This window comes from Scyliorhinus canicula, chromosome 4, assembly GCF_902713615.1.
Source record: "Scyliorhinus canicula chromosome 4, sScyCan1.1, whole genome shotgun sequence".
NCBI classification, from domain to species: Eukaryota; Metazoa; Chordata; class Chondrichthyes; order Carcharhiniformes; family Scyliorhinidae; genus Scyliorhinus; species Scyliorhinus canicula.
In genome coordinates this window covers 83,520,312-83,546,872 of record NC_052149.1, presented here as the reverse complement: position 1 = coordinate 83,546,872, position 26,561 = coordinate 83,520,312, and the positions used below count along the sequence as shown (strand labels likewise).

At 42.6% G+C, this 26,561-nt stretch overlaps 1 protein-coding gene across 2 annotated transcripts in view; it reads left to right on the top strand.

Annotated features, from left to right (window-relative positions):
• hmcn1 (hemicentin 1) overlaps nt 1–26,561 on the top strand; it is a 677,622-nt gene that overhangs the window by 260,441 nt on the left and 390,620 nt on the right. For both annotated transcript variants that reach the window (XM_038794621.1, XM_038794624.1), the window contains exons 18-20: nt 10,779–10,906; nt 15,639–15,783; nt 22,738–22,850. In XM_038794621.1, coding sequence (XP_038650549.1) covers nt 10,779–10,906; nt 15,639–15,783; nt 22,738–22,850 — 386 coding nt within the window. The remainder of the gene's footprint in view (nt 1–10,778; nt 10,907–15,638; nt 15,784–22,737; nt 22,851–26,561) is intronic.

Genomic DNA, 26,561 nt, shown 5'->3' with positions numbered 1-26,561 from the left:
TGGCCCATAGCCTTGAATGTTATGAAAATTCAAGTGCTCTTATCCACGCACTGGATCCCCAGCTCATTACCCTGAGTCTTTAGATTGCTCGTGCAGCAGCAATACCACTCTGCCATTGCCTCCCCAGCATCTGTGGAGAGAAACAGAGTTAAGGTTGCAACTCTGATGACCCTTTTGCAGAAATGTAATTATATAGCCGGAGAGGTGGAGCAGAATAGAAGAACAAGGGTAGTTTGGAGCAAAGGAGAGATTGCTGGATGCAGGGACCTTGAGTAAATTTAAGGAGGAGTTAGACAGATTTTTAATTGGTAATGGGTTGAAGGGTTATGGAGAACGGGCAGGACGGCGGAGTTGAGGCCAAGATGGGATCAGCCATGATCCCATTGAGGGTGTCAGGCTCAGGAGGCTAAATTGCCTACACCTGCTCCAAGGTCATGTGTTCTAGGGAGGAGATGCCCTGACTGATCACGCAATCCAGCTTTTTGTCTGTAACATTGTCGGTAGCAGATGAGGAACATATCAGCCATAATAAAATGGCGGAGCAGATTTGATGGGCCAAATGGTCAAATCCTCATCCTATATCTTATGAACTTATGACAAAGGTGCCATGAACAGAAGACAAAGGGGTGTGTTAATGGTGCCACTAAGGGATGAAGGTTGCTAATAACTGCGAGAGGTAAGATAACAGAATGTGTTAATGGGGGCAAAACTGAACAGCAAGGGACAGGTGGTCATCTGGGGGAAGGGTGGGGTTATGTTGGGGCAAGCCATGAGAACTGGAAAATGGCAAACTATAAAAGGGGGAGGGGTCAAGATAGAGGAGAGAGTCCAGAAGGCTGCATTGGTCCCAATCGGAAGATGAGGTGTTGTTCTTCCAGTTTGCGTTGAGTATCACTGGAGCATTGAAGTGGCCCAGGATGAACATGCAGGCATGAGAGCAAGATTCTGAGTTAAAAAGGCAAGCTTCAGGAAGGTAGCGGTCATTCTGGCAGATGGAGCGAAGGTGTCTGCAAAGTGGTCACCCAGTCTGCGTTTAATGTCCCCACTGTAGAGGAGACTGCATTGGGAGCAGTGAATACAGTAGATAAAATTGAAGCAGATGCAAGTGAAATGTTGCATCCTGAGAGGGGTGTTTGGTCCATCGACAGAGAAGAGGTAAAAGGGCAGGTGTGGCATCGCAGGTGTTGCATCTTTTGCAATTGCATGGGATGGGGCTGTGGGAAGGGTGAACGGTTCAGGGTGGAGGAGGAGTGAGTCTAGGTGTCATGGAGGGAGTGGTCCCCGTGGAATGCTGACAAAGGGGCGAGGGGAAAATGTGTTTAGTGGTGGCATTACACTAGAGTAGGCGGAAATGGCAGAGGATGATCTTTTGAATGCAGAGGCTGGTGGGGTGTAAAGTGCGAACAAGAGGGGAACCCTGTCAAGGTTCTGGGTGAAAGGGAAGGAGTGAGGGCAGAAATTGGACACCATTGATTGCCCTGTCAACCACGGTGGTGGGGGGGGGGGGGGGGGGGGGGGGGGTCAGGGATCCTCAGTTGATGAAAGAGGCAAACATGTCTGAAGTCCCATTTTCGAAAGTAGCATAATTGGAACAGATGGCGGAGAAACTGGGAGAATGGGACAGAGTCCTTATAGAGAGCGGGGTGTGAGGTAGCTATGGGAGTTGGTCGATTCCCCACTGGGTCACTGCCTGTGCGGAGTCTGCACGTTCTCCCTGTGTCTGCGTGGGTTTCCTCCAGTTGCTTCGGTTTCCTCCCACAGTCCAAAGATGTGCAGGTTAGCTGGATTGGACATGCTAAATTACCCTTAGTGTCCAAAAAAGGTTAGGAGGGGTTATTGGGTTACAGGAGTGGGGTGGAAGTGAGGGCTTAAAGTGAGTTGGTGCAGACTCAATGAGCTGAATGGCCTCCTTCTGCACTGTATGTTCTATGTTTTATAACTGGGGCTCAGGAAGTGAGACAAGTTAAATGAGAAATTATTTAGTGAGAGAACTACCAAAATTCACTAGACTCTGGGGTGGTCCCGGTGGATTGGAAATTAGCAAACGTGACACCACTGTTTAAAAAAGGAGGTAGGCAGAGAGCAGGAAATTATAGGCCAGTGATCTTAACTTCAGTAGTAGGGAAGATGCTGGAATCTATCATCAAGGAAGAAATAGCGAGGCATCTGAATAGAAATTGTCCCATTGGGCAGACGCAGCATGGGTTCATAAAGGGCAGGTCATGCCTAACTAATTTAGTGGAATTTTTTGAGGACATTACCAGTGCAGTAGATAACGGGGAGCCAATGGATGTGGTATATCTGGATTTCCAGAAAGCCTTTGACAAGGTGCCACACAAAAGGTTGCTGCATTAGATAAAGATGCATGGCATTAAGGGTAAAGTAGTAGCATGGCTAGAGGATTGGTTAATTAATAGAAAGCAAAGAGTGGGGATTAATGGATGTTTCTCTGGTTGGCAATCAGTAGCTAGTGGTGTCCCTCAGGGATCTGTGTTGGGCCCACAATTGTTCACAATTTACATAAATGATTTGGAGTTGGGGACCAAGGGCAATGTGTCCAAGTTTGCAGATGACACTAAGGTGAGTGATAAAGCGAAAAGTGCAGAGGATACTGGAAGTCTGCAGAGGGATTTGGATAGGTTAAGTGAATGGGCTAGGGTCTGGCAGATGGAATACAATGTTGACAAATGTGAGGTTATCCATTTTGGTAGGAATAACAGCAAACGGGATTATTATTTAAACAATAAAATATTAAAGCATGCTGCTGTGCAGAGAGACCTGGGTGTGCTAGAGCATGAGTCACAGAAAGTTGGTTTACAGGTGCAACAGGTGATTAAGAAGGCAAATGGAATTTTGTCTTTCATTGCTAGAGGGATGGAGTTTAAGACTAGGGAGGTTATGTTGCAATTGTATAAGGTGTTAGTGAGGCCACACCTGGAGTATTGTGTTCAGTTTTGGTCTCCTTACTTGAGAAAGGACATACTGGCACTGGAGGGTGTGCAGAGGAGATTCACTAGGTTAATCCCAGAGCTGAAGGGGTTGGATTATGAGGAGAGGCTGAGTAGACTGGGACTGTACTCGTTGGAATTTAGAAGGATGAGGGGGTATCTTATAGAAACATTTAAAATTATGAAGGGAATAGATAGGATAGATGCGGGCAGGTTGTTTCCACTGGCGGGTGAAAGCAGAACTAGGGGACATAGCCTCAAAATAAGGGGATGTAGATTTAGGACTGAGTTTACGAGGAATTTCTTCACCCAAAGGGTTATGAATCTATGTAATTCCTTGCCCAGTGAAGCAGTTGAGGCTCCTTCATTACATGTTTTTAAGGTAAAGGTAGATAGTTTTTTGAAGAATAAAGGGATTAAGGGTTATGGTGTTCGGGCCGGAAAGTGGAGCTGAGTCCACAAAAGATCAGCCATGATCTCATTGAATGGCGGAGCAGGCTCGAGGGGCCAGATGGCCTACTCCTGCTCCTAGTTCTTATGTTCTTATGTTCTAACTAGTTAATTTAGCAGAGGGGATGATTGTTCTGGCCTCTGCCCAAGGAAGAAGCAGAGAGCCCTCAGACCCTTCTGCTGGGGTCTGGAGGCATCAAAGAATTGGACGTCCATAGTGAAGAGGACGTGGTTATGGACGGTTAACTGGAAATTGTTGATGTGATGTAGGGCATTGGAGGAATCACTAAATATAGGTGGGAAGGGACTGGACAAGTGGAGTGAGGATAGAATCGAGGTAGGAAAGGGTGAGTTCAGAGGGGCAGGAACAGGTTGATATGATGGGTCAACCTGGGCATTCCTGTTTGTGGATTTTGGGAAAAAGGTGGATGTGAACTCTGTAGGGTAGATTATGAGAGGGGGATTATGAGATTGTAAACTGTGGAAGGAAGATCTCTGGAGGCAATGAGGTCTGTGACAGTTCTGGAAACAATGGCTTGATCTTCAGTGGTGGGGTTGTGGTCAAGTGGGAAGGTCGGAGGAAATGCCTGAGAGTTGGCGCTCAGCCTTCATGAGGTAAAAGTCAGTACGTGAGACAACTACAGCACTAGTCCTGTCAGCAGGTTTGATAAGCAGGTTGGACTTGCGAGAATGAAGTGCAGTAAGTTCTGAAGGAAACAGGTTGGAGTTGGTAAGAGCAGCCGAGTAATCGAGGTGGCTTTATATGTATATATAACTGATTAAAAGCATCTCCCATGTTCATCAACGTCAATATTCACATGCTGCCACTATAAATTTTGTTAGCTTGGCCCACTTTCGTACATAGCAGATTGCACTAATGCCTAGATATACACAAATATCTCAGGTTCCTTAAGTCCAACCTTTTTAACAAATTTAAACTGCCAATTGTGATATGATTGAATTCACCGGGTTTATTTGGAATCACTAGCTTTCGGAGCGTAGCACCTTCATCAGGTAACTCACCTGATGAAGGAGCTGTGCTCCGAAAGCTAGTGATTCCAAATAAACCTTCGGAATTTAACCTGGTGTTGTAAGGCTTCTTACTGTGCCCACCTCAGTCCAACGCTGGCATCTCCACATCATGTTGAATTCACGCCGGAAGATCAGTGAGTGATTCTCTGTGAAGTTGTGTATTTCCTACTGGCATCACAATCGTTCTTAAACAATCCATACACACACAATTTGTCTATTATTGTTCAGATTTCAGGATCAGAGTTTTTACAATGTCCCTTATTTGCATGTCAAATACAGGACTGGCATTTAGTTTACATACACACATCATACAGGTTGAGTTTTGCATCTATGTTTGCTGGTCATATTAACTTTACAAAGATTTAACAGATCCTCGTGAGGATGTAAAGACACTGGGAAAATGCATTTGAACCCAACCAAATAAGAACCTGCATCCAATCCCTTACATTATTTTATTTAGCTGGTTAGAGCTAGGATAAGAATTGAAAAGATTTAAACAAGAAACTTTTCACATTCTTGTAGGGTTAAGTGATTAAACTTGCAGATGAGATGTCAAATTCTTTCTCCATGAAGGCCACCACATGGACAAAACAAGTGTCGATACATCTGATTAGAGCTATGAGCTATGCTTTCAGTAATGTATGCTGTATCTGCTCCCAAATTGAAAAGTTCTGGTTACCTTGTTGGAAAAGCTTATTGCAACTCTTCAAAAAGCAAAATGCCTTCAACACTAGGGATTTCTAGTTTGGAAACCTCTCTCAAGTAAACAAATTGGATGATTAGTTTTATCCAATATGGGAGTAGACTGCAACACTGAAGAAACCAACTCAGTAACATTGATTTGTACGTGAGCCATTTCTTATTCTTAATGGAGCCGTGTCCACCTCTCTGCTGAGTACTCCCACACTAAGTTATTTCTATATATCATATTGTTCAAATCCTAAACTGTGTTTCATTAAAAACAATACCAACAAGTCTTTTTGTTCCAGCAAAATGCAGTGCATTGACCCATCTGGATCGCATTATGAGACTGTGTTTGTAGCCAAGACCAATTTGAAAGGTGGGAAGGTGCACGAACTGGAATTGTAACTTGCCTCAACTAATGAGATGATAAATTATTGTTCAGCTTGGTGACAAATAAAAGATTTTAAAAATAGGTTTCCAAAACTAAAGCTAAGAACAGTAACTAATGTGTTATATGACTGGGCTATCTTTAATATGTAGCATTAATGAACACGAACTCGAGTGGGTGAATGGGAAAAACCATGCAGTACTTCAGAGACCTGAAGACCGATCGACCTGAAGACCGATCCATAGCTGGGGTCCCCTATGACAGAATCAGTCAAGCCAGGGAAAAGAAAACAACAAATTCACATGTGATTACTGCTGATATGAACAGGTTCTTATTCTTTTAATTAGGTCTGACAAATGTTAGTGAGATGAAGACGAGAGCTTGAATGGAGAGCTAGATTAGAAAGCTTGAACAAAAGAAACACAACATGAAACAAGCCTTTTTAATATAATACCTGTAAATAGAATAGAACTGGAGGGATTTAAAATGGAAAACTCTCCAGTTTTATTGCTCCCTCAATTTTTCCTCAAATACAAAGATCATAAGAAATAACAATAGGTGTAGGCCATTCAGCCCATCAAACTTTCCCTGTCATTAAGTCAGGTCATGACTAATCTGACTGTGGCCTCACTCCACTTTCCTGCAAAATAAAGGGACCCCTTCTTTATGATGCAATCTCTATCCCAATCAGGAACCAGTTCAGCTCCCCTTGAAGACTGAGTCAGCACACACCATACCAACTGGTTATTTACCCCAGGAACTGTCAATTCTCTAAAATAACTACCTAAAATCCTGGTTATTTCTGCTCTTTCATAGTTTGAACTCCAAAACATGACTTATGCACTTTAGATATTTTGAGGGAAAAGATCTAAAACTGTTGGAGCTATTTGGAGAAGTAGGGTACAACTTTGGATAGGTTTAGGAACCCCTTGGGAAAGGTCAGGGGTGGGATTCTCCAATAATGGGTCTATGTCCCCAAGCCCGTGGAAAAACGCGGTTGAATCACTCTGGACTTGCCTGAAGTAAGTCTGGAGCGATTCACTTACAAGGAGGGGGCTAGCAGGGCACCGGAGTGCTCCTCGCACCTCCGGCTTGCGGTATGGGGCCCTGCAGTTCAGGTCGGTGGTCCGCGCATGCGCACTGCGGCGCCCGCCCTGCGTGACATGCCAGACCCACACCGCAGACCAGCACCGAAAACATATCACGCGCACCCACGGGTCTGTGGCCCCCGATCGGTAGCCTGTCCGTCCTGGAGGCCCCCCCCCCCAACCAGGGCGGCCGCGGACTGAATTCGCAGCCGCCACGCCGAGTTCTGATGGGTGCGACTATGAGAGAACAGTGCCGTCAGTAACTCAGCCAGCTGCACTTGGAGAATCGCCGCGGGGGCCTCTGTCAATGGCCCCGACCAGCGCCACATCGACTGCGCACGCGGGAGCGTCTTCGGACCTGATCTCGGGTTTGAAGCCCATTCTCCGCCTCTACGCCGATCACCATTTCGGCGCGGAGGCTCATAGAACCCAGCTCAAGATTCCCTTTGGGATTGCCAAGAGTAGACATGAATATGCATAAAAATATGTTTAAGCTCTGTGGAACTGTTGAGCTTTCCAATCATTTAAATGTTATCTTCCTCTTTAAATTAGAAAAGGTTTGCAGTTTTTTTTAAAAGTCAGTTGATTTAAGCTGGAGAGCTATCATTATAGGATATGTGCTGCATGATTAATTCCACAATCTATCATCATCACAGTTTGATTGACAGCACCAAGTGATTATAGAGACTTTGATGTAATACAAATGCTTGTTTTTATACGGAGTAAGTGCTTGAATTAACTATTTGTCATTGAGGGTTTAAGTTGCTAAAGGAATTTAAATGTTTTTTCATGAATCTGTATTTTCTTCAAGTGAAATCTGTAACAACACTTTTGAAATTACATCTCACCATGGCTCCTGAGGTCTGCTAGTAGTGGATATGGGTGAGTCAGCAAGGAGGCTGTAATAGTAAAGGGTGGTAGGTAGGGGCATTGGTTAACATGAGTTGACACAATGGCATAAGGGGTATAGGGGGCATAGGTTGGCATGGAGGTTATGAAGGCAATGTGGACTGCGTAGAGGGGTGCAGGTTGGCACTGGAAGGTATTACGAACCATGGGGCTAAGCAGAGTAGGTTGGTATGAGCACTATGAAAGGCCATGAGGGGCAGAGAGGCATAGGTTGGCATGGAAGATAGGTGGAGGCATGAGTTGGCATTTCGCATTGATAGGGCATGGGAAGTTTTTGGAAGGGTGGGGAGTGAGGGGTAGGGGGCTGATTTGTATTCTTTCTCTTGCAAGTCCTGGAGCAGTGAGGCAGGCCTTTTACAATGCTCGCTTCTGAATCTGGCAGCTCTTGTGGCTGCATCTAAACGTTTCCTGGGCCAGCAGACCTAATCCCAAACAATGCCCGCTTCCCCCCCCCTCCCCCACTCCTCCCCCCCACCCACCTCCCAGAGAGCAAACATTACCCGAGTTGGAGTTGGGAATTTTAAGGATTCTGCGCTAGATAGCAACTGTTTTTCCCTTTGACACTCAGCCGCTCTTCATCTCTAGATCTTGTCATTCTTTGAATCCTTGAGGTATTTCTGCCACTTTAACTACCCTGCTGGCCTGTTCTGGTGTTATGACAATGGTTCCACTAGAGCACTGCCAGGAGTTTGCAAACAGGCAGCAGGAATTTCATCTAGTTTCTGCTCTGCTGCAGTGATTGATCCTAACTTGGGACACTGAGTTGAGATTCAGCAGATTGAAGGGCTAAGGCAGAAGTGTTGCCTGGCAGAACCACCGTGACTGGAAGAAAAATCATTGCCTCTATTTTAAGAATATATGCAGTGTACCTTTATAACCAGACATTGGGGGGGGGGGGGGGGGGGGGGGGGGTAGTTCCATAGACAGGCATGTGTCATCAATTGAAAATAATTGCTTTTAAGAAGATTGTGTTGCTGACTTACTCCAAATCTCAATAAGGGGAGCCCAATCAGTCATGACAAGGCTGTGACAACAATGGGCTTCAGATCATTATGGACCTGTGTTGAATTTGAATGTTTTCTACAAATCTTACATATTCAGGCAAATTTCAACAGAGGACTGGCTCATTTAATCATTTGGTCATTGTGGCTGTATATGTGTGTTTCTGTCCACATTATAGCTTTTTACTTTAATCCTTTAACCCTCATCTTTCTCTGTACCCTTTTGACATTTTCTTCTTCAATTAGTCCTTGTTAAATCGTGACTCAGATATATAGCCATTAATGTTAAAACATTCCGGACGCCAATGACCCTGTAGAATCGTAACCCAGCAGCAATATAGGCAAAGAGGACCAAAAACCTTTTTAAAATTGTAAATAGTTTTGGACTATAATGCAGTGATTTGGTCAGATGAGCTGATTTTAAAATCATGAAACTTTTAAGCACTTAAACAGGCTTCTCAAAAAAACTGTTTAGGTTGGGGGTTTTGTTACCTGGCCATATGTTTTTTCCAGCTATTATTAACTTGCTATTTTCCTTGTTAATAATAGCTGAGATGAATATACCCAAATAACACTGCTGTATCACAGAAGATCTCCTGTGGGAACAGAGTTCAACTCCGACCCTCAACTAATATTCTTCGCCCAGGAAACCAAATGTTCTGCAGGAAGCAGAGAACTTCCTCTTGTCCAAAAGAAAGGACCACTCCTATTGTCACAGCTAGCACCATTGTATATGAGGGATGAACAGATAGCTTAAATAATGAAAAATGGATTGGATGGTGTATTTTGGTCATTTGCATATTTCCACATTTCTATATGATATGTCTGTCTTTACATGCTTGTAATTTCGGTTCTGAAATCCCAGAAATTTGGGCAACAAGCAGAGAGCAGGTAGATCAGTTTTTAATGCTTTGACAAAGAGTCATCGGACTCGAAACGTTAGCTCTTTTCTCTCCCTACAGCTGCTGCCAGACTTGCTGAGATTTTCCTGCATTTTCTCTTTAGTTTTCAATGTATGTTCTTCTACATTCTCCTGGAGCTAGCATACCTCCTATGGAAAGCATTGCCATAATGGCATGAAATATTGTAGCATCTAAATGTTGTATGCAAAGTTGTCATCAGTAGTTTGGTAATGTTTAATAATATACATCAAGTAGTATTGTGAATCATTGCCTGGTATGGCACGAGGAAATATAAAAGAGACTGACATCTGTATCTACTAAACAGAATTAAAAGTGCTTCCTGTACTGCAGGCAAAGCTTTGTGCGCATCCTTTGACTTGCCACTATAAATCTGATTGGTTATTATAGATACCCTGCATTCATAACCTTTCCTTCTTCCGTAATCTCTCATTGTATTTCCTGAAAAGAGACCAGATTACGGTGTTGGAAAAGGAATTAAAGGATCAATTTGTAAATATGATCTTGAACAGAATGTAGTTAGAATGTGGAATTCTGTGCCACAAACTATTGTTGAAGCAGAATCCCTGAATTATTTTAAAATTGAATGAAATTCCTTGAAAAAGGTGGAATGTTGAAGGGTAAATGAGAGTGTGCAGGAGAGCGGGATTACGCTCGGTGGATCAAAGCGTGGAAAACACCGGCGTGAACCCAATGGGTTGAATATTCTTTTCTGTGCTGCAATAATCTGTAATTCTACAGCATCAAACAGAAGAGGGAGGTAGGGAAAATCCAATGAGCTCAGGAGTAAAAAGCAGTTTTTTGTATAGTCTATTAAACAAAATGTCAATGGAGGGTACTTGAGTTGTATTTAATCTCTCACAGGGCAAAGTTTTCTAAAGACTCTGGAAGTGAACCAATTTAAAGCACGTTCTCATGCGCTCTCTTTCGCACTCACTCTTGAGCTTGTTTCGTCCTGGAACAGGTCGCCAGCCTGAAACCAGAAGCTAGAATTTGAAGGGTGCCGCTCTGCGTCAAGCAGAACTGATCAGAGGTCTCTTCTGCTCTCACTGCCTACCATTGGCGTAGAGGAAGGATTTGCAGGTTGAAAATCAACCTGTTCAAGCACACTATGAATGCACCTTCTGTGCCCAAGTCCTCAAACCCAAAACCTTTGGCTGAGAGGCAGGAAACCTACTCACAGCACCACAAGACCTCCATGAAAGCACATTAGGAAACCAATATCTTGTAATTGGGTTCTTTATTATAACTGGTTATTAAACAATTGTTTGAGCTTTACAAAGTCTTTTGCTTTACTGATGTGAATATACCGGTTATCATTACATAGTTCAGTCAGTTGGGTTTTTTTCTCCCCACAGTTATGCCACTGATTGGAATCAGACCAGCAGTTGTCAACATCATTGAGGGACAACCACTTACTTTACCATGTGTATTGTTGGCTGGAAATCCACTCCCTCAGCGACGTTGGATAAAAAATAATTTCAAGGTGAGTGAAGGGGAAAAACACAGTTGTTTAATGGGAAAATGGTTATTACCTTACTGTCTTTTAGTTGTGCTTGGGGCTTGAATGTAATTCATTAGTAGAAAAGTATTGAAAAATACAGTGAAGGTTGATCCACTGGCTGCAATACCAGGCCATTGAACTCCCAATTAGTGGACTCCAGACTAGGGAATTCGGAGACAAAGGGATTGTTTCTGCTTCAGGCAGGACATGGAGGTTTTCCTGTTGGCTCAGCTGAAACACTGGCATGATGGCATTCTTGACGATTCTGAGGTTGGAATATCCGACACTCTGAATCAAAGCGAGTCATGCAGAGGCACAGAGTCATCATGTAGCACCATGACCATGGGCCCACTGGTCTTGTGTAAAGCTTTAACCTTCTGCCACAGAACTCTTGGGATTGTACATTTATATAAGACAGATTGGAATTGAACCATGTCAAGATCCTATCAATGCGAAGCATGGCTTTGGGAATTATTTTAACTTATAATTATTTTAATGTCCGAGCAGAGCGAGTTGGGTTCAGTTGCTCAACTTTTTAAGGTCGGGGGAAAAAGTTGGATAGGCTATGTAAGCATATTTTATAAATGAGAATAAGGTACAAAAGCAAAGAAGGCATACCATGTTTGGACAAATCTTTTTTAGGTTGCTGTTAAAATTGTGTGTCCAGTTTTAAGAAGCCTCCTTAAGGGGGGGAAAAAATAATTCTTGGAGAAAGTACACAATAATGTTCTCTGGGCGATATTAGGGGCAAGAACATTGGGCGGAATTCTCCGCAACGGCCGACGCCGTCGTGAAACCCGGAGTGTTTCACGACGGCGTCGGAGGCAGCTTCTTGCCCCCTATTCCCCCCCCACCCCGGGGGGCTAGGAGCGGCGTTTCATGAAACTCGGCTGCCGGGCCTTGACGCTGGTGTCAAGGTGGCACGCCGATAATGACGCCTTAGTGACGTCAGCCGCGCATGCGCAGGTTGGCCGGCTCCAACCCGCGCATGAGCGGTTGCCGTCTTCCCCTCCGCTGCCCCGCAAGACGTGGCGGCTTGATCTTGAGGGGTGGCGGAGGGGAAAGAGTGCATCGTTTACAGACGCCGACCCGACGATCAGTGGGCACCGATCGCAGGCCAGTCCCCTCCCGAGCACGGCCGTGGTGCTCGATCACCTCTCCGCCCCCCACAGACCCCAAACTCACCTTTCGCGCTATGTTCACGCTGGCAGCGACCAGGTGTGGTTGCCGCCGGCGTGAACAGGTCGGGAACGGTAGGCCGCTCGGCCCATCCGGGCCGGAAAATCGCGGGTCACCGTGAAAAACGGCGACCCGCGATTCTCCGAGCGGCGTGTCGCAAAACGCAACAGGCCATTTTCGGGGGAGTGGGAGAATCACGGGGGTACCAGAGCGGCCCTCCCGCGATTCTCCCACCCATCCTGGGGAGCGGAGAATCGCACCCCTTGTTTATGACGGGAAAGTGGGATTATTTTCATTACAGCTGAGAAAGCCAAGGAGAAATGTGTTAGAGGTGATGGATATTGATATGGTAATGGAGGTAAAACTGTTTTCGTTGGTCAGGGATTTGATATATAGCAAGTAATGTAAGATCATCAATGTAAGTGTGAAGGAAGGGAGAAGTTAGATAATTGATTTTCATGTATAATTTTTTGGATATGAAATGTCTTGAAAATAAATATTTGTGGAAGCAGGATTAAAAATCTCTTTGGAAAGGGAAGTGGATAAATATTTGGAAAATAGACGATTAACAAGGTATGGCGAATTTCATAGAATTTACAGTGCAGAAGGAGGCCATTTGGCCCATCGCGTCTGCACCGGGTCTTGGAAAGAGCACCCTACCCACACCTCCACTCTATCCCCATAACCCAGTAACCCCACCCAACACTAAGGGCAATTTTGGACACTATGGGCAATTTAACATGGCCAATCCACCTAACCTGCACATCTTTAGACTGTGGGAGGAAACCCACGCACACACGGGGAGAACGTGCAGACTCTGCGCAGACAGTGACCCAAGCCGGGAATCGAACCTGGGACCCTGGAGCTGTGAAGCAATTGTGCTAACCACTATGCTACCGTGCTGCCCCAGGGAGTGAGACTAAGTTGATACCTTTTCCATAGAACCCACATAAGTGTAAGGGGCTCAATCATTTTTCTATAAAATCTCATAATTCTGCGGTGGGTTTTGCTGAATCAAGTGGCCAGTAATCTTTACTAGGCCACATTGAAGGCAGTGTCGGTTTGAACATATGAAAATGGCACACGTACCTTTCGGCAACACATAGTCGTACTTAGTACATTTATAAGCCTGTGTGTTCTTTAATTTCAGACATCTTTGCTACAATGTAATGTATTTGGGAACCCTGTCCTCTGGTGGGACTCTGATATACTATAGATTTCAAACCTGAATATGAGTGAAGGAAGCAAATATATTCATTCCCTCAACACTGCTATCCACAGCCCAGTTAGCAGGCATAAAATGGAAGAGAGACAAAGGCAGGAAAGGAAATAAGACTTATTGTTTCCACACTTGTACAAATCTAGATATCCAGTGTTGGCACTAGACCAGGCACTGGTAACGTGTGATACCAAATATGATTATTAGTATTTTATTGAAATTATATGTGGTATTATTCGTGTTCAAATAATATTATACTTTGCATATCATAATATTTTGGGGGTTAAATGCAACTTGTTTAGTACGTTCCTATTACAATGGTTTCTTCAGGCTACAAGCAATCTTTAGTCAGGAAAACCACTACAACTTGCTGTGTACTAATTTAGCTCCATTTTTAAGTTAATTGAAATACACTGAAGTGAAATAATGCACACTATAAAATGTATAGCCCCAAATATTTTGAAAGACCCCTCCCTCAAAGTTTTGAGGATCTAGCCCGTAAAGTCACTACCATAGCTATACATTCTAGTCAGAGTTCAGTGAACAGGCGATATGCACTCAAGGGGGACTATTCTTGCCAGATGTTCTACCTCCCAGACTGAGCACTCTGCTATGGAACTAATGGGAATAATTAAAAGGTAAATGTTACTGTACAAATAACTAAGAGCCAAACTTAGCTCCTGGAGCATCTCACCCCAAACATTTCACTGCGGAGCAGCAAGATCCAACATAACATTTGGAGATTGCAGCAAACACTGTTGATTGATTTTCCTTCCTTTTCTGCCCTCCCCCCTCCTCACCCACAATGCACCTTTGAAACACACCAGACTTGAACATTCTTTAACCTAGCTGAACTTTTGGGTTCAGATAATTTGAATGGGCTATTGACCTAATCAGCAACCTTTCAACATACCTTTCTTTACTGGCAATCCTCCTCTTAGATGTCTGCCCATGGGAAACCCAGGAAAATTCATATGCCTCCACCTGTTTAAGGCAGGATATTACTGCACACCCCAGGGATGAGTCTAGGAATACACATTAAGTGCAGTGCAGATGGAAACCTGGCCAAGTGGGCCTCTACTTCAATTTCCTTAACCAGTGTTCCAGAAACAGACAAATATGGGGCATTAGACAATGGTAATGTAGGTAGTGTGGTAGGTTACTGCCTTGTCCTTTCAAATTAGGGATGTGGCCTTATCTTGATCGTGATTGAAAATAGAAACAGAAGTATATTTCTGGGATAGAGTAAATGGTGTTCTTACAATGTGCCAGATTGTGCAAAGTCTGATCTCAGATTGCGTGATGCAAAGTGAATGAAGTAGGAAAAAAGGTTTGATTTTATAACATTGGCATTCTGTTAAAAATATACTTTTAATGGAAGAAGAAAATTGCTTCTTTAGTGGCTGCAGGTGGAATCAGCTATAATATCATTTGTGTAAGATCCTTTAAAGACTTTGAATAATGATTGCTACCCATTTCCCCTCAAAAGTTGCTTAATTAGAGAGGGTGTGTATAAATATGATTGGGGACCGAATCTAAATTTCCAAAGAAAAAGACAAAAAGGGAAAGGTTGGAAATTGAAAGCAGAAAAAGTTGGAAATTCAGAATAGCTGGTCAGAATTTAAAGGTGAAAGCAGGTCAGTGATTAATATCCCTGAGACATTAGTGGTCCCAAAAGAGGAAGCTTGAAATTTCAGAATGGGCAGAAAATGGAACCAGTGACAGATGATCTTTATTAATAATCTTTATTATTGTCACACATAGTCTTACATTAATACTGCAATGAAGTTACTGTGACAATCTCCTAGTCGCCACATTCCGGCGCCTGTTTGGGTACTTGGACGGAGAATTCAGAGTGCCCAATTCACCTAACAGCACGTCTTTGGGAAATTGTGGGAGGAAACCGGAAAGCCCGGAGGAAACCCACGCAGGCACGTGGAGAACGTGCAGATTGTGCACAGACAGTGACCCAAGCGGAACTCAAACCTGGGATGCTGGCGCTGTGAAGCAACAGTGCTAACCACTCTGCTGCTGGGGAAAGAGAATTTTTTATGGGAATGAAGTTTGTCAAACTCATACCTTAATGCAAGAAGAGAAAAGGACATCAATGACAACTCTTCCAATGAAAAAGTTACAAACAAAATTGTAACCTTTCTTCGTTTTAGCTTCTGTGCTGTCATTTCCTGGTCACATTTAAACGCCTGTACCGATTTTCCACCACTGAATTAAAAATCTGATGTCTTAGCATTAAAATGACCAACGAGTGCATGAGCTGGTTAAATATTATTGCTGAAAAGTTCACCATCTCTTCGCTAGGTGACATCAGATGGGTATATGACTATACGAAGGGATGGAAGTCTTCATATTGAAAGGATTCGCCTACGCGATGGTGGAAAGTACACATGTGTGGCCAGTAATGTGGCTGGAACAACTAACAGAACAACTATTGTGAATATATTTGGTGAGTGCTATTCAACTGCTTCTCTCAGGAGATATATGATGGGACAGTGGGAGAAAACATTGAAATCTCAATGCTTTGTTGTCATGGCACAACTGTTCGGGACTGGCTCAATAGACCTGTCAATTTGTTTCCTGACTTGTCTGTTTATGTTTTAAAACTACTGATTGACATTGTGTTATATCGCACAGTGTTACCTGTTAAAGAAAATGATGCAAAATTATTTACATTATTTATAAATATTTGTGAGTGCATTCACTCGAGTCATCACGGGCAAGAATAGAAAAGTACTTAATGTTACATGAAAAGTGTTCTGGCTAGTTTCCCTTGTACCTTTATTCATTTAAAACTTTCCTTTGATAATTATATGTTGGTAATATATTAAACTAATGTATGCCTGAATAGACTTTCTTTACTTTCTGCTATCATATTTGGACATACAAACATTGAAAAAGAAGTGAACTATTCAACCCCTCAACCCTGTTCTGCCATTGATTTAAAGCAAGGGTGATCTGTACCTACATTCCATTTATCCATCCCAGCTCCATATTCCATGATTTTAATTGTGAAGTTTTCAATTGACCCAGCATCCAAATCCTTTTGGAGGAATGAGTTTTAGATTTTCATTGCCTTTTTTTTGGTGGAAAATGCACATTCAGTTTATTTCTAAATGGTTTTGCTCCAAATATAATATTTTCTTCTCTTGTTCTGTATTCCCATCTATTCTATCCAATCCCTTTTAAAGACTTTTAAAGACAATCATTTTAAAGACTTTTGATTCAATCACCCCACTAACTTCTAAATTCAAGGGAATTCAAGCCATGTTTGTAACATGCCCTCGTAATTTAACCCTTTAAGTTCTGGTATAATTTTGGTGACTCGGTACTGTGACTACTCCAAGGCTTTCATTTATAGTCCAAACCCCGAAGATAAAGGTCAAAATTCCATTAATATTTTGATTACTTTCAGTAGCCTGGTTATGGTTATTGGTGACTTGTGTACCAGGATACCCAATTCCCTTTTATTCCTCCTTCCCTTCCACGATTACCATCTTTTTAATGTCAACATTGCTCATTAAAAATTCCTTTGACTATATTTAAAATAGATTCTCCCAATGTGAATCCATTTCTATAATAACGCAATTGAGCCAGAATTTCAACTAATCATTGAAAATGCATTCATTTTTATTTTCAATCTACTTTTTCTTCAGGAGCATACACTCCCACCATTCAAAATAAGGGGATATACATCTTCAAAGTACAAAAATAACATGACTTTCTTATTATTTTTGGAGTTCCATATTTAGTCACTTTTTAAATTCCTGTATCGAGCATTATTTTCAAAGCTGGAACAATTGAAACTTCACATAAAATTAGTTTCTGTACATTCTTACACAATTATTTTTTTTTCTATTAAGGGGCAATTTAGCATGGCCAATCCACCTACTCTGCACATTTTTGGGTTGTGGGGGCGAAACCCACGCAGACACGGGGAGAATGTGCAAACTCCACACGGACAGTGACCCAGAGCCGGGATTGAACCCGGGACCTCAGCGCCGTGAGGCGGTTGTGCTAACCACTAGGCCACCGTGCTGCCCTTTACATTCTTTAGGTTTTATCCTCTCTACAGTTCGAAATCAAAGCTCCCAGCAAACTATGGGAGGAGATTTCATGAAGTAATTATCAGTTGAGAACAAACTCATCTAGATTTTCCACACTAATGCATTACTGCATCAAGCTTTCTCACCAAAAAGAGACCAGAAAGTTAGATTTTATTTTAAAATTTAAGTTTCTAATTATATTTTTGGAACATTCTAATGATCAAGTTTGTTAATGACAAAAACCATGAAATCAGATTAGCACTTGCCCAATGCAAGCTGCGGTGTATTTTTGACAGACAAAAAAACCCTTTCCTTTCTATATAACAGCTTCATTCAGCAAATATTGAGTTATCAGTGGGGAGCTCACAGCTCAGCCAGCGTCCTTTGATTTAATGAGGTTTTCAGAATGAAATCATGTATTTACAGAAGAGAGTTAAAGTAGCAGACACTTTTTTGAGAGGGAGCCAATTTTTTGTGTCAGCTATTCCATAGAAATCCATTCAAATTTGATTCATATAAATATAATGAGAATTCAAATTTGCTGCTCCACATTAAAAATAGTTCTTCATAATTAAGAGCATTATTTATAAAGCCAACTTCTTCAATACTTAAAATGTACTTGTCAGTGTAGTTTCTTTCCATACGAGATCTGCCTGCTAAAACTGTTTATTTCTCTAGAACATTTTGAGATGCACTTAAGGAATGTGGAGTGGAGCATGCCTTAACTACACCAGGAAAGATTAGGGCATGATCCAGTTTCTGAGTCAATGTATCTACCTTATGAGTAACACCACAGATTTAATAGCCCCTTTAAAGTCAACAAGGAACTTTAAAATGTTCCACATTGTATAAGTCTTGTAACAGGTAGAATATTTCTCCTTATTCAAGTATAAGAAGACAGTAAAATATAAGTAGGCAGATAGTAATATATAATTGGACCAGTCAAACGAATTAATTAAAGTATATAGTACAGAACAATGGTTCACCCCATTTTGATTCCATTCACATGTAGAATTAGCCCCAGAACAACTAGGGGGAACCTATATTATTGAAGTGAAGACAAACCTAATCTGTAATGCAGTTACTATGGCTCATGGCTTTGATGTGACACAGTTGGATGTTCGTAATTCTTTGTAAGTGTCCTTTTCCTTGAAGGTAATGCATTTTGTTGTTCTAGGTCCACCATTTACTCCCTATTCCAGGACCCTTCATAAGGCCTTTTGACATTGACAATTTAATTAGCATCTAAGAACAAATTAGTCTCTTTTACATTATCTTTATGCTTGTATTTCATTCATGACAATTCGTGCAAGACCTAGCTGAAACACCTATGGTCTTATCCACCAAAGTATAATCTCCACTGCTGGAACCCATGAGGCATCTGATATTTAAGAAAGAAAGATTTTGCATTTATATCCTTTATATTTTGCATCCTTAAGATGTCGGAAAAACATTTGCTCGTCAATTACATACCTTTTGAAGTGAACCACTGCTGTCCTGCAGAGAGAAGTGCAAGGTAATTTGCTCAAAATGACAAATAACCAGGTTAGTTTTTATATTGGGTGTGACAATACAAGAACTCCCCAGCCTAACTTTGAACAGTGCTGTGAAATCCTTTGTGCTCATTTGACCCTTGGTTTAATGTCTCATCTGAAAGATGGCACTTTTGACATTGCAGCACTCTACAAGACTCTTGAATGGGCTTGAACTATTGAGCAACTGTTTCAAAGGTGGAGGCGCAACCATTGAGTGTTTCTTGCTTGCATATCCACTGCCAGCACTCAGTGTTACCTGATGTATAGGCAAAATGTTGTGTGGTCAATATTTATCCCCAAATCAAATAATTTAGTCTTTTTACTCATTATTCTTTCTGGAATTTGCAGTGCACTAATTAGCTCCACAAATTCCCTCTGATGACTTGACTTCAAAAATACATTGCTGGCTGTAAAAAGCATGGGACCATTCTAAAAAACATTGTTGGTGGGTTGATCTCATCATGAGCAGGGCTGCTATTTATTTCCCAATGCCAGATGCCCTTATGAAGGTGGTGCTCAGCCAGCTTGTTCAAGTGCTATTGTCCATGTGGTGACAGAGTTCAGGATTTTCAGACGTGCAGAGTGGGAGAGCGTTTAATGGCAATAGTGCATCATATAATTTTGCTCTTAAAGGCTCTTTATCAGAATATCTGAAACATTTGCAATAGCATCAATGAACTCTTAATATGAATAGAGATGAATGGTATAGATCTAATTGTCATCAAGGACAAATGGGGCCGGATTTTCACTGGCGAGATAGGAATGTCAAGTCAGGAAATTCCCCAACGTGACCTGTCTCATATAAAGGGTTCCGGTACATCGTATTTTCACATTGGGGAGGTGGAGTGAGGTGGTGTTAAGCCCACCACCTCAGCAGGTGGGCCAGAGGTTGCGATGGAGGCTGGCACATGGCCAGGCTAGATTTCTCACCTCGGCTTACTGGAACATCAGTCGAGTTTTAATGATGAACGTCAGGCCTTCAGACCCTCACCCACTAATCCAAACTCCAGCCTCATTCATGGCCCCTTAAATCTCCATAGGAACATAGGAGTTAGGAGCAGTAGTAGGCAATTCATCCCTTTGAACCTGCTCTGCCATATAATCAGATCATGGCTGATTTCTTCCTGGTCTCAAATCCACCTTCCCACTTGTTGCCCATGTCCCTTTAACCCATATTTTATCAAAAATGTATCTATCTCTTTCTTGAAACCAATGACTACGATTCCACCGCACTATGGGGCAGCGAGTTCCACAAATTCACCACTCTCTGCGAGAAGTAGTTACTTCTCATCTCAGTTCCAAATCTATAATGCCAGTTCTATGCCCCCTCAGATCTCCATACCATCCCATGACTCCACAATTCTCCCTCCATGCAACCTCCATAGCCAATCACCCAGTATCCAATGTGGACAGACCTCAGGATGCTTATGGAATGAAATTTTAAAAATAAACTCTAATCTCATTCAAATGCATCACAGTGAAGAAACCCTCCTTCAAAAAAGCTAGTCCAAAAATTTAAATCCCCTCAAATGCTCAATCTGTTGTTAAAAACAAACATTTATTTCACTCATTACTTCAAACACTTCTAATTCTTTAATAACCTCTTAAAGCTGTCAGTTAAACTTTGTATAGACCCTCCTGCTGAGATAAGTAGTTGTGGACCTTTTGAAAGCAACAGGAAAGAGACATATGCAATGCTGGTGAATCTAATGGTCAACTTACCTTTGCAGACCAGAGTCCTATTATCAGTCGTTATAGTGAAAACACAACTACCTTATAATACAGCATCTAATTATTGAAACATTATTTTTGTATTTCAAATGAAGGAATTTCAGGATCAGGTGACGTTTATTTTCTTTCCGTACTTGGGAATGGGGTTCCTTCATGGATCACGTCTCCTGAGAGTCAATGTACCCAGAGTTCCCGACTCTACAATAAATGCTCACCCCCTCACAATGGCGCCAGAAAGGGCAGGAGAGTTGTATGTGGGAAGACAAACATATAGCCAAAAACTGCAATGGGGGTGAGAATCCCCGGAGTTTGGCACACACCATTTTGAAAGGGCTCCTGAACTGTTACAACTCAGTGTCATGGTTACAAGTTAACTAAGTTTGAGAAAACATATTGCTCGGTACATAACATTTTGCAAATACAGACAAAATAAGATACCAGGAGAAACAGCTCTGGTCATAAAGGATAGCATAAGTAGTGTGTAAAGATCTTGGTGCAGAAGATCAGGAAGTAGTATCGGCCTGGGCAGACATTAGATATAACAGGTGTCAGAAAAATTGTACTGGGAGTAATTTGTAGGCCTCCTAAAAGTAGTTATACTATTGGACAAAGCGTAAATCAAGAAATAATTGGAGCTTACAACAAATCATATCGATTGGCGCAATCATTTTATCAAAGGTGATCTGGACAATGAGTTTGTGGAATGCTTTTGTGATCATTCTACGCAGCAGTATATTGCCCAACAAGGGATAATACTATTTTAGATCTAGTGCTGTGCAATGAAGCACTGTTAATTAGTAATCTCATAGTAAATGATCAACTGGAAAAAGTGATCATAGTACAGTTAGAATCCATATTAAGTTTGAAAGTGACATACTCCAGTCCTAAACAAAAATCATAAACAAAGTTAATTATCTGGATTTGAGGGTTTGAGGATTTGAGGGGAGACCTGGTTACTATTGATTGAGTAAATAGACTGAATTATGTGGTGCAAAATCAATAGTTGGAAACATTTAGCAAGACAATTCAAAATGTTCAACAAAAATCGATGCTATTAAAAACAACATTTCAATGAGATCTCACGAAATGTTGTGAAGTAAATCCTGCCTATTGTGGGGGGGATCACTTTAAAATGCAGATTCCCAAGGTATCTCAGGATTTGGGATTTATCCCCTCGGAGACCTTGGGCAAGTGCTGTTCAGCACTTGTCCCCGCCTGACGGATCAGATACTCCCAGCTCCATGCCCTTTGGGCAGGGTGGTGCCCCGGTTCTATGGTGCCACCTGGACACCCTGGCAGTGCCAGCCTGGCACCCTGGCAGTACCACCTTGGTGCTAGCCTGACATTGTCAAGGTGCCAAGGAGACATTACCAGCTGGCAGGGGCACTGCCAGGGTGCCAGGCTGACATTATTTTTGCATGCGCAATTGGGCCGAGGTACCCTGTCTGGGTGTTCGGGGAGGGGGGTCGAGAGACCCTCCCATTGTGCTTTGGGGCTGGAGGGGGAAGGTGGGGGATTGCTTTGGGGGCCATTTTCTCGCTACATTGGAAAGTTCCGGCGAGTGGAGCTCCCCAGTGTACAAAACGGGGCTATATGCAGCCTCGGCCGCACGTTCCCCGTTGAGACCCCCTATCCAATGTGAGTCTCGTTGCATAGCCATGTGTTTCTCGGTGCTGCGAGCGCCGGGAAACACCTGGCTAAATGCGTTCCCATTTGGCTGAATCGAGCCCAATGTCTCCTCAAGTAGCTCGTTTTCAAATTTTGTTTGATAAGTCTTCAGCAAAGTACTTTGGGATGTTTTATTATGTTAAAAGGTCCAACATAAATGCAAGTTGTCCACTTCAGTACTTGAATAAATGTAAATCTATATGCAGTAATATGGGTAAGAAAATTTAATAACTTAGTTCCTATCATTATATCATGTGTTGTAATGTTCAAAATGTCTGAATTGTTGTTTAGTGCTTACTTTATTATCAACATAAAATTTTAAAAAGCAGGTTGTTCTTTCTGATGAATAGTAGACGTACCTATACTCCAACCCTGCCAAAAATCGCATATCCAAAAATTAATGATGCACTTTGTCTCTTGCAGTTCTCCCCACCATCCAACATGGACCTCAAGTATTCAGTACCATTGAGGGAGTCCCAGTAAAGCTGCCTTGCAAAGCACATGGTGTTCCCAAACCTTCTATAGTCTGGTCTAAGGTACTCAACTATTATGTAAACAAGTTGGCAGATAACCCGCTTCCAAAAATTCCAGGAGAATAATTTCCGTCTTTGGCTTGAAGTGCCATCAACTGGGAAGTTGGAGAAGGATAATGGCAGTCTACTGTTATCCTGTTTGTGTTTAGCCAAGTAGGTCATGGCTGGTTGGTGTGCCTATATTGTAATTAGTCATTCCCCATTGCTATGCTAATTGTTATTATTTATTCATACAACTAAATTTAAGCTGACCTATCATGTCCACCAAACCTTATCACTAATATGAAGTTAGAGCACAGTAGATCTTCATTACAGTTTGTTTAATAAACTCAAATTTCCAGCATTTTTTAATTCCCATTCCTTACCTACATGTGGTAATGTCCTTATAAAAACATTCCCAAATGAAACACAAACTATCTGGTATAAAACTTTAGCAAGAGGTTTGAGGAGTACAATCATGTTGCAGATTTCCCCATGGCCCTGCAAAAGGCACTCAAGGTATACAGCAGAGCTTGCTCTTAGCATTCATTAAATTAAATCACATTTTGCAACACTTAGGCTGAATCACCTTAACATAGTGTGAATCATAACAATGTATTGCAAAGCAACATTACCCCAGGATGTAATAATGTTAAAATGCCTTGAATGTTGTGTGTTTAATATAAAAGTGTACCAAATGAAAATTTTACTTGCCACACCTACTCTGCAAGGCTAAAAAGTGACACTGTGACATAAATACAGTGATTATTTTCCTCATTGAACAAAAATTGTTTATCAGTAGCATTTCTACCAATTATTCACCTTTTTTAGTGTTATGCAGATTTTAATTTGATAGCTATGTCTATTTAAGATGGATATAATACAGATAGAACAATAATTGATAGAAAATGGGAAAACAAACCCCAAGTCTTTATCTCAGAGGTCACTCTGTATCAATTGGGAAGAACTTTTTAAAATTAAATTTGGAGTATGCAATTCATTTTTTCCAATTAAGGGGCAATTTTGTGTGGCCAATCCACCTAGCCGGCACATCTTTTTGGGTTGTGGGGGCGAAAGGTAGTGCAGTCCAAAGCCAGGCTTTCCAGGGTCAGAGCAGCTGCAGGTGCGTTCTCCCTTATTGTTTGTCAGTAGCTTTAACAGATGCTGAATATTGCTGTGCTCCTCCAGAACAACCCAGGCGATGAAAACAGTGTTAAGCACCACAATGGGCTGCTCACTGCTACTTTCATGTGACAGCATGTCTTTCATTATATGCAAAAGGCGTGCATGGGTTGTGCACCCGAGTCATGTACCGATAGAGAGCAGACGGCTCCTGTCACCCAGCAGCCACCGTCTGATTAGCCTTGGTGACTCAAATGTAGATGATACAAGTGGACTTCTGCAGAATCAAGGTATCTTGAATGCTGCCAGGATACCTGCACGATGTGCTGAGCATGGTCACACGCCAGTTAGATAATGAAAGAGTGGAATCGCTGTGAATTGGGATACATTTCATATTTTACACGCGGCACCTGTAAAGTGATGCTTGTACAGTCAATGGCAGCCAGGGAAAGCTGTAATCCTGGTGAAACTGTGTGCTCGCTTCATTTAATTCTCTCCAGCAAGTGAGAATGAAATGCCTTCAATTTCCTTTCTTTCAAGGCCCTAATAATGACTTCTCTGTTGTAGCAGTGGATGGCAAACTGGAAAATATCACCTGCTCCAGCCTGGAGGTGCCTGACAAACAAAAGTTCATGCTCATGGTCATCTTCACAGCCGCTCACAATGCCATCCTCACCCGCACTGCACGAGGCTGTATGTAAACAAGTGGCAAAATTTCCCTTGGTGAAAGTGCAAATGTTTTATGCACTTTCCTCAATTGAGCTTGAGATAAAATGATAACTGTTTGAAGATCCTGGGTGGATGAGGCCTCCCACTGAGTACATGCCTCTCCCTCTTCAAGCAGCTTTGTCCTCTGTGTCAGAGGTGGATTTATAATGAAGTACACCATGCCTAGGCAGAGGGCCCCGACTAATGGGGGAAGCCTGTGTTGGCTGGTGCACTGTGCATCCAATCAGAGCCTGATTGGATACGGCGAGGTCAGCCGCCGAACAGAGCAGGTGAGGTGCGCAGATCAGTGATTCGACCACGGCAAGCCAGCAACAGTGAAGCGCCGAAAGCCACCACGTGGTGAGGTCAGCTGCCGTGGGGAACAGAAAGCAACTCGACACAGGGCTGAGGGTAGGCCAGCAATTGCGAGGCGAGAAACCACCACGATGTGAGGTCAGCTGCCGAGCGGAGCAGACGAGGCGAGTAGGTTTGGACTTGACCAGGGCAGGCCAGCAATAGCGAGGCGCAAAACGCCAAATTCAAACCATTATGTGGCGAGGTCAGCCGCCAAGCAGGAGAGGCGAACAGGTTTGAGAGTTGAACAGGGCAGCATTCCGAGATGAAGGGTTATGGCAGGAAGGTGGAGATGAGATCAGCCATGATCATAGTGAAGGGACTGAATTGCCTACTCCTGCTCCAAGTTGTTATAAAGGAATAAAAATAAATAAAATGCTGTCCAGCACCAAAAGCACGCAAGTGCCATGGACAACATTTTGGACCAAACAAATGACCGCTACACAGTGAATTTTGCAGCCAAAGAGTATAAAACATAATAACACCTTCTTCCCCGCTCCCCACAACCCTTCATCCCGTTTCTAATTAAAAACCTATCTAACTCCTCAAATTTGTTTAGTGTTCCGACGTCTACTACATTTGGAAGTAGAGAATTCCATGCTCTACTTAAGTTGTTTCTAACTGGGCAGCATGGTGGCGCAGTGGGTTAGCCCTGCTGCCTCACGGCGCCGAGGTCCCAGGTTCGATCCCAGCTCTGGGTCACTGTCCATGTGGGGTTTGCACATTCTCCCCGTGTTTGCGTGGGTTTCGCCCCCACAACCCAAAGATGTGCAGGGTAGGTGGATTGGCCGTGCTAAACTGCCCCTTAATTGGAAAAAATGAATTGGGTACTCGAAATTTATAAGAAATAAGTCTCTTCCCTGAGGGTTGTGAATGGTTACGTTTTCAAGATAGTGGTCAATAAAATTTTTAGCACAAAGATATTCAAGGAAATGGGAATAGTGCAGCAAGGTGGAGTTGAGGGAAAAGACTCAAAAGGCCAAATAACCTCTGCTTCTATTTCTCATGTCCTTATAATAATCTTTATTATTTTTACAAGTAGGCTTACATTAACACTGCAATTAAGTTACCGTGAAAAGCCCATAGTCGCCAGATTCTGGCGCCTGTTTGGGTACACGGGGAGAATTCAGAATTTCCAATTCACCTAACAAGCACGTCTTTCGGGTCTTGTGGAAGGAAACCGGAGCGCCTGGAGGAAACCCATGCAGACAAGGGGAGAATGTGCAAACTCCGCACAGTGACCCAAACCGGGAATCGAACCTGGGACTCTGGCGCTGTGAAGCAACAGTGCTAACCACTCTCCTACCGTGCCGCCCACTGATTGCCAACCAATCCATCATCTATGTGCAATCAGGGTGATTTGGAGGCGGCACTCCGGGTGTCACAAATTCCGAAGTCAAGTTTGTGTTCTTTAAGCAACAGAACAGTTGGCTCTTGAGGGAGGAAATCACAGGTTTTGGAACTGAACTCATTTGTCGGTTGAACTTTGCTTTCAATAGGTTGGAGTGGAAAAAGATATATATCCTCTAGTGTATTGTGCCATTTCACAGA